At 44.4% G+C, this 8,565-nt stretch overlaps 1 protein-coding gene across 1 annotated transcript in view; it reads right to left on the bottom strand.

Moving 5' to 3' along the window:
* Positions 1 to 1,107: 1,107 nt before the first annotated feature.
* The window catches only part of ANKRD13A (ankyrin repeat domain 13A), a 40,330-nt gene continuing 32,872 nt past the window's right edge, over positions 1,108 to 8,565 (bottom strand). The window contains exons 11-15 of the mRNA XM_079942309.1: positions 8,192 to 8,349; positions 7,385 to 7,498; positions 6,199 to 6,359; positions 4,352 to 4,419; positions 1,108 to 3,507 (exon numbers count right to left, since the gene is read on the bottom strand). Coding sequence (XP_079798435.1) covers positions 3,312 to 3,507; positions 4,352 to 4,419; positions 6,199 to 6,359; positions 7,385 to 7,498; positions 8,192 to 8,349 — 697 coding nt within the window. The 3' untranslated portion in view covers positions 1,108 to 3,311. The remainder of the gene's footprint in view (positions 3,508 to 4,351; positions 4,420 to 6,198; positions 6,360 to 7,384; positions 7,499 to 8,191; positions 8,350 to 8,565) is intronic.

Here is an 8,565-nt window from a genome sequence, read left to right as displayed (position 1 = left end):
TGCAGAGGGGCAGTGGCTGAACCCTAGTTTTCCTAAACTGAACTGTAACAAGTCCCCTAACACATTCGATTAATTTACACCAATCATAAAAACAAGTTATTTTAGCAAACACTATCTTAACTTTCTTTAAAGTTGAGATTAAGAAGTCTGCAGGTGCTGCTTGAGAGTAGGGGCTTGGAGTCTTATTAGTGGATTACAGTTTTTCCCACAGGATCTCAATCTTATAGCCACACTCATTTCTAGACATGGGCCTAGCTTGGACTTTGAACTCCCATCATTCACGGCACTGCAGCCATTTGAAGTTGCTGTAGTCCAACTCATCATTTTTGATGTCATCTGCGTTCAGGAGGAAACTGGGACCAAGCTGGTGGTTATGGTCTCTTTCCTGTCATTATTTAGAGCAGACTTTGCCCTGACACCTCTCATCCAGCATGGTGTGATGAGCTTGTTTGTGTATCTTAGGAACTTTGTTACCCAGTCAGCCCACCACATCCGTGGATTCACCCAACCACAGATTAAAAATATTTGGGGAAAAAAACATTCCAGAAGGTTCTGAAAAGCAAAACTTGAATTTGCCTCACACCAGCAACTATTTACATTAGCATTTACATTGTATTTATATCTATTTATATAATTTACATTGTATCAGGTATGTGATCTAGAGATGATTTGAAATGTTCAGGAGGATACAGTAAGTTATATGCAAATACCATGCCACTTTATAAGGGACTTGAGCAACCACAGCGTTTTGGTATCCATGGGGCATCCCGGAAACACGCCCCTGCAGACAGTGAGGGAGGACTGTACTTAATTCCCAGCACTGTCTTATGTGTGGAAGTTGCTCCATGAAAGTTTACTGCTGGTAATGGTCCACCCAAGCTTTAATAAACCCTGAAGATAAAGTTAGAAACTATTAGTTTAATGAAATAAGCCATAGGTATGGCTTGTCTTGACCTAAGAAGAGTAACAGTTTTCACAATGCTCAAAATATTGCTTACTTCCCGCCCACCCCACCCCACCCCAAAAAGCAAAGCAGATCCTTCACAACTTCTGGAAATACCAAGGCCTCATTTCCGGAACCCAAACATTTTTTACTGGTCACTGCCTTTTTTGTTTTATTACCAACATATTCAGGTGTACGGCAAGTCCAGGAGGCTGAATCATCACCTGAACTTCCAAGAAAGGAGACAGCAGATTTACTGAGATTAGAGAGATCTAATGTTGGCTTGGCTTCCAGCACTCCACAAGAGACAGTCCCTCTCCAGGGCTGCAGAGGTACTCAGAGCGGCCCAATGCTGGCTTTGGAGTTTCCATTTGAAAGGACTAGCGTGCGGGCGTGTGGACCGTGTGACTTGGGCAGGACGCTGAGAGGACTGTGCCACCTTTGTCACGCACGAGCGAGGACTGGGAGGAATTCTAATGTTCCAGTAACATACATAACAGGAAGGGACTAGAAAAATGTGAAGAGAAAAAAAGACTCAAAGGCTGTCTAGAATATTGTACGAGCACCCTCTAAGGAAGCAGTCTTTATTTGTATTTTAAGAGTGAACACATATCGAAAACTGCTGTGACAGTGACACAAAGTTCAGTCCCTTGTTAACTGACCTCCTGGGGAGAAAGTCAAAGACATGGGGAAGCAGAACAATGGAATGCAAACAGAGATTACCTCTGTTCACCTTAGTGAGTAAACGATGGGGCCTAACTGCAGCCATTCCCAAGACGTATCTTGGCTCAAGGTAAACGCCAAGTAAACAAAATGCTAACTGTGTATCTGAAACAAACATGATGCTGCATATACTGGCCTCGTGTGCAGAGAAGGAATTTTGGTCAGACCATGAAAAGGAAGGCAGATGGTCATATGGAATCAAAAGCACAATTCTTTGGGAACGTTTCATTGGCAACGCTAACTGTATATACAGCCGTTAAATGGAACGGTAGTTCCTGTTTCCCTTCCCGTCCCCAAAGCAGCGCAACAGACAGGAAATGGACGCAAAACAGAGGAGGAGGATATTGTTACTAGGTGATTTCAGTGCAGCCTGTAGGAATGAATCCTTGGGCCGGGCTGGAGTGAGGGTGCCCTCGGCCGTACTCCCCAGGTTCTCTATGTTGTGCGGTGGTTATTTACAGAAGGGTTAGACAAAATAGTTAACTACTAAGGGTATCCAAAAAAGGCCTGAGAAAATCTGGTTAAAATGTATAACCTTGTATTGCTACTGATGGGAGTAGTCGTTTTTATATCTTTTAAAAATAATAAAAAGATTCTGTTAAAAAATATATTCATCCAGAAAGATGTTGATTTGAACTCTAAAAAGTAACGTAGAATCATCATTTTCCCTTTTGAATACAGAGCCACTGAGTTCCGTTTGTAGCTCCCTTTCTAGTTTCAAGCCCACCCCTTCCTCTCAGGTGCGCCCAGGGCACGTAGTGAGGTCTTCCTAGGCCTCTGCATGGAGACCCTTCACCAGAGGCGGCCTGGAACACACCCCTGGTTTGGTGATCCTTTGGTCAGCCTGCTCACTTCAGTAACAAGCCTCGGGCTCTACTAGCGGCTCCTCCAGCGCCAGGATTAGCTGCCTTGGATTTAGCCTGGAGGATCCTGCTCTCAAAGGAACTGCCTTTACAAATTCAAATCAGATCCCTCAAAGTGGAGTGAGGTGGTTTGAAACCACTAGTAATTTTTAAGGCTAAGGCAACATCTGTTGGCATCTGTATATCTTAATTTGATGCAAATAGTTAACCCTAAAGTAAAATAGATCCTGTACTTATCTCCTCTCTAGCTGGGTGTGGAAGGAGTGGAATAAGGTGGGGACGGAGTAGAACAGTGACAGTGCCCTAGAAACCCTGTAGAAAGGTAAAAATAGAAAAGCAGAAGGGCACAAATGATCCATTTCTTTGGTGAACTGTACAGAAGTGTCTCCCAAGTTCTCATACACCACACTCTGCAAAGGCTGCTGCTCTCGTATATAAAAGCACCCTGACTCCGCAAGAACTTGTTTTGTTATCACTCCTTGATAAAAATTAATGTACAAACCTGCGGGGTGGGATTGGGGATTGGGTTTTTATCTAAAGCTGGTAGTAAAAACGTGACCTGCAAGCCAGTACAGCTATGGAAAGTGAGGACGCTCTCCTCCCCTCAAGCCTGGAGATGGGGCCGCTGGCCGCCAGCCCGTTCACCGGGGAGCGTCGCGGGTGGCCCCGGGGGGGCCCTGGCCCCGCACCTCTGTGGAAAGCAGGGTCCGATGCTGCATCGTGTGAGGCGCAGTCCCTGGGCCCGCATGCGGACAGAGCCTCTGGGTGGGAGGCAGGAAGGACTACTTCTCGGTGAGCGACAGCTGTAAGACCTGCTGCAGCTCCGCCTCCTCCTCCCGCAGCCGCAGCTCGTGCTCCTCCAGCTCTTTGGCGGAGAGCTCCATGGCCAGCTGCAGGTCGCTGTCAAAACGGCTGGTCTCACGGGAGGCGCCGGGGCACAGGCCTTCAGAGTCGGAGGGGAGGCTCTCCTGGACAGCCCTGCGTGAGAACGACATGGGGCAGAGAAACTGTTTTAACATCGTCATCGTGGCAGCAGCAGCAGCAGCCATATTTCTTAACTGCGGACCCAGTGTGCGCCGAGTCCGGCGCTTCCTGTCCCCTCTTGTACATGATGCCATCGATCCCACGTAACTCTGGGGGTGCAGGTGCTGGATGCAGGTACATACCTGCCCGAGATCACCCAGCCACTAAGTGATGGGGCTAGGCATTGAACCTGGATCTATTTTAAAGCAAAACCCAACTTCAACACGTTTTCATATGTGCCCAGACTACAGGAAAATGCTTTGTAAAATGAATCTTTCCAGTTTAACCCCTTTTAAAACGGATAATCTGGGAATTCCCTGGCGGTCCAGTGGTTAGGACTCCAAGCTTTCATTGCTGAGGGCAGAGGTTCGATCCTTGGTCTGGGAAGTAAGATCCCACAAGCCACATGGTGCAGCCAAAATAATAATAATAATAATCATCTAATCATCTCTGTAGCCCTTCCCCAAAGTGGCACCATCCTTAACATTGTATAAACTTCCCACTGATGGCACCTAGACCCTCTGTGATCATACGTTCTTCGCAGAAGATCAGACCGATCAGAAAACATTTACTGGGTGCCTTTCTGCCCACGGCAATGGTTAGTGAACTGGTCAGCAATTCTATCACCAGTTCCTGGAAGCTCAGCCCCCGAGAGTTCAGAGCTCCTTTTATGAGGAATTGCCCCAAGAGGAAGCAAGAGAGCTGACATTGTATCAAGTCTCTCTTGCCAGGCCCACTGCCGAGTGTCCTAAGCGCCTGTGCCAACCTCGGGTCAATCATCAAGAGTCACTTCAGTCACCTCTCATCCTGGGCGTCACAGGTATGTGCCTGGCCAGTCCCTCCACTAGAAGCTGGTCCTGAAAGCTCCTAGGAAAGACATGTGACAGACACGAATACCCCTTAGAAGGAATAAACTGTTGTACTGATAACAAAAGGAAAGCAGCAAGAACAAGATTAAGAATATTTACAAGTCCATTATCCACAAAGCTGTGTGAAAAATTAATAGAGACTGGGGTCATCTCTAAAATGACACCCAAATGTCAGATAGTATATGGTCCACTACCTTGCCTGATTTGATATCAAGTATGAGAAGGTGGTAGCTGTCAATCTATTAAAAACAACTCAACCTCAGGCCAAGTTTCAATGAACAAAGCAGCTAATTCTTCTAGAGCAAGACTGGAATACATAACTCATTATTTGTCGTCTTTGGCTACTCCTCTTCTCAAAACTTATGGCCGACAAGGTTTAAGTAGCTATTGGGGGAAAAAATAAGCTCACTTAGAACAGGAAAAGGAAACGCATACTGGATTGACAGTGATGGCTAGGACAGGGAAGCCTCTCTCAAGGGGAACATGCCAGCCCTGGGGTCTGGCCCTTGGCCCAGCAGCCTCAGAAAACAGAACGGCTCTAAGAACGGGTCCATGGGAGGCGGGGCTCATGTTACCCAAGCTGAGACTTCAGAAAAAACCAGGATGCCAAAAACCGCAGCTGGGGGGACACTGGAGTGTGGGTACCATTCTCAAAGCTTAGCGGCCCCATGACGGCAGGCGCTGGGGCTGCTTCATCAAAGAACTCCCAGCACCTGGCACAGAGTCTGGCACAAAGCAGGCACTGTGCAAACATCTGCCGAATGAACGATGGAAGGACAGAAGAAACCAATGAACAAACAAATGGACAACAGGAGCCCAGGACCACACCAAAGGGCAGTGGAGGGAGAAGCAGATCCCACTCTAGTAGAGCAGGAAGCCACAGAGGGAGGGGACGGAGGAGTTACTATCCTCAAGCCCTGGACGGTCCCAGGAAGGTGAGGCCTTGAGGAAGAACCACATAGGAAGACAAGAGGCAACTGTTCTCAGGCTGGTCTGTTCTCTCCTTAGTGCTCAAGAGTCTGGGATTATGCCCCTTACCACAGAATGAAACATCTGAGTGAAAAACAATTTTAACAATGAATCAACCATCCTTTTCCTCACACTCTTATTGAGCAACCACAACGCAATGACTGGTCTTCACTGGGGAGGAAGTTGGGATTAAAATCCACATACCTTTGTATGAGACTACTGACACATAGATAACATTCTAGGGAAAATATGATGGCGTAAACTAGCAAGAATTTACTGTTTCACCACTGAGAAGTTATATAGCATGCTCCGAAAGATAGAAGATTATTAGCTACATCAGTGAGTATAAGGAAAAGACAAGTCTGTCAGGCTCTATCCTGTGAATGATGCTGACTGGGGCTATGCAGATGGTCTCATAAGCTTTTATAAAAGACCAGGTACATAAAATATAAAATAACCCATGTAGGGCTTCCGTGGTGGCGCAGTGGTTGAGAGTCCGCCTGCCGATGCAGGGGATGCGGGTTCATGCCCCAGTCCGGGTAGATCCCACATGCCGCGGAGTGGCTGGGCCCGTGAGCCATGGCCGCTGAGCCTGCGCGTCCGGAGCCTGTGCTCCGCAACAGGAGAGGCCACAACAGTGAGAGGCCCGCGTACCACAAAAAATCAAATAAATAAAAAAAAATAACCCATGTAAATACCATGAATATGCCAAACTTGTCATTTAGAGTAAGTCTGTCAGGTTAGCCAAAGACTGAGGCCAAACTGAGGCCAACCTTCCAAGCCCCACCATTTATTCTGATAAATGCACCTGGCTTCTTCTGGACTCCAGTAAGCTCTGCTGGATGGCAAACTGCATTATCTCGTAATCTTCATCCTGCAAATACACATTTCTGCCGTTGTCTTGAACGTGGTAAGATTCAGGAATTTCAAACACAGATTGATCAACCTCAAAGTTTGTGAGAGTGGAAGCTGAAACACAAAAGGTGACAGTACAGTGCCTGAGTTAGTAAAATAAATTTCCACTTCAACTTTTTATAAAACTTTTTTTTAATTAAAAAAATGAAAAAATTAAAATGATTAAAATCAAGGTTGGCTACTATGTAAGAGAGATTTCAAGGAAGAATAATCTTGACAGAGAAAAGTACTGGAATACTGTTTTTTTCTTTTTGCCTTCACTTTTTTTTAGTAATAAAATGCATAGTCACACAAAAAATATACAGAAGACTGTAAAATGAAAAGTGAAGATCTCTCTCCCTACACCCTGTCTCCTATTTCCAAATTCCAGAGGTAACCAGTGTTTACTTGTGGGTCCTTTGAGGAATGTGATGTGTATATATCACACAATCACACCAATGTGGTTTTTTTTCCTTTTTCATTATGAAATATAGTAAATATATGAAAGAAGATGTAAGATATCTGTAACTTAAAATAAAAATGATAATAATAAAACAAAGGCCTGTATATCCCTCAACTGGCCTAAGACACAGAACACTATTTTACCACAATAAAAATTAAAAAAAGAAATTCAATTACATTTCGATATACTAGCAATGAGTAACTGGAAAATAAAATTAAGAAATAAGTCCATTTACAATAGCATCCAAAATCTGAATTGGATTGATGGCAAAGGAGCCTGAGGAAATTTTGGGGGGTGATGGAAATGTTCTGTATCTTGCCTGTGGTAGGGGTTACGTGGGTGTATACATTTGCCAAAAGGCATTGAACCGTTACATTTAAAATGGGAGTATTTTATTACATACACGTTACACCTCAATAAAGTTGTTTTTTAAGAACAGGCTGTCTTTTTAATTCGAGTGGGGTCATACATATTCTGCAAACTTTTTTTCACTTAATTGAAACTAAATCTAAAATTTTCTTTCATTCAAGACAGAGATCTACTCATAAGATACTCTAATTTCAAACTGAATAATTACTATAATGACTAAATGTATGAGGTTTTTTTTAATCACATAATCCAACTTTTTTTTTTTTACCTGAATCAGATGGGGTCCCTTCCACATTTTGAGATACAGTTTCTTCAGCAGTGCTACAGCCATTAACATTTCCAAATGTAATCCGTGCATTTAAGACATGAAACAAGGGAATTTCTAATAAAATAAAAGCTTTTATAAATAAACTTTACTGAGAAGAATAACAGCCAGCATTTACTGAGCGCTTACTATGCTGGTACCATGCCAAGTACTTTTTATAAGTATGATTTCATTTAATCATCATAACAACCCTTCCCAATACACAGATGGGAAAACTGAGATTCAGAGAGGTTAAGCGACTTCTTCTAGATCACAGTAAGTGATCGAGCCAGGATTCAAGTGGATACAGGAGCCAGGATACAACTATCCAAAATGTAACTTCCTCACAAGTAATATGTATTATATGTGGTATCACGCAGACTAATTCAAGCCCAGAAACATATTAACGTATCAAAGGATCTTAGTGTCAATTGTCTTCCTCAAATAATAAGTTTAATTTGAAGTTTCACTTAAGTAAGGTTTCATATTAAAACAATGAATGTGTCACGTTTTTATGCCTTTTTCATGTCAGCACCATCTGTAAATAGAACTGATGGCTGGGGAGGGATCTCCTAATGTTAATATGCAAAATGAACTAAGAATCATGACACTTCTTTAAACCAAATTAAACTAGAGGATAACTCTGCCCTCCTCCGTTAAGTCTACTGTCTGCTTCTTTTGCCTCAGATGCTCCAATTCCCTGAAGCACACTCTGTCTCCCGCAAAAACGGGCAGAACCTATGGGCGCTCCTGTGGTTTATTGAACGGTACCTATTTTGACAGGAAATCCAGGTGGGAATTCCAGTTTGATGAAGTCTCTCAGTCGGGCAAAATGCGCGCTAGTTCGGGCCATCAGGTCAATGATGGGGATGACCTGCTCCACGAGAGACAGAGGAAACTCCTCACACATCCACAGCATTGCTTTAAACCTGCCGGATTGGATGAGAAAAGACTGAGGCCATCTCCCTCAGACAGGGAGACTGCGTTACTTCTACGCAGTGGGCTAGACAACGTCAGCTTCCTTATGTCCCACGCCCCAGCCTTCCCAGTCATCTTACCTCCCCTACGTCTGAGCCGGGAAGGGATTAGAGCCACAAAGGACTCGCATCACCCTGTCATCGGGCAAGCAGGGGAAATGACCTGCG

The sequence above is a fragment of the Stenella coeruleoalba genome (genome assembly GCF_951394435.1).
Source record: "Stenella coeruleoalba genome assembly, chromosome: 14".
Lineage (NCBI taxonomy): Eukaryota > Metazoa > Chordata > Mammalia > Artiodactyla > Delphinidae > Stenella > Stenella coeruleoalba.
Note: the sequence above shows the minus strand (reverse complement) of the source record. Positions and strands in the feature narration are given on the sequence as shown.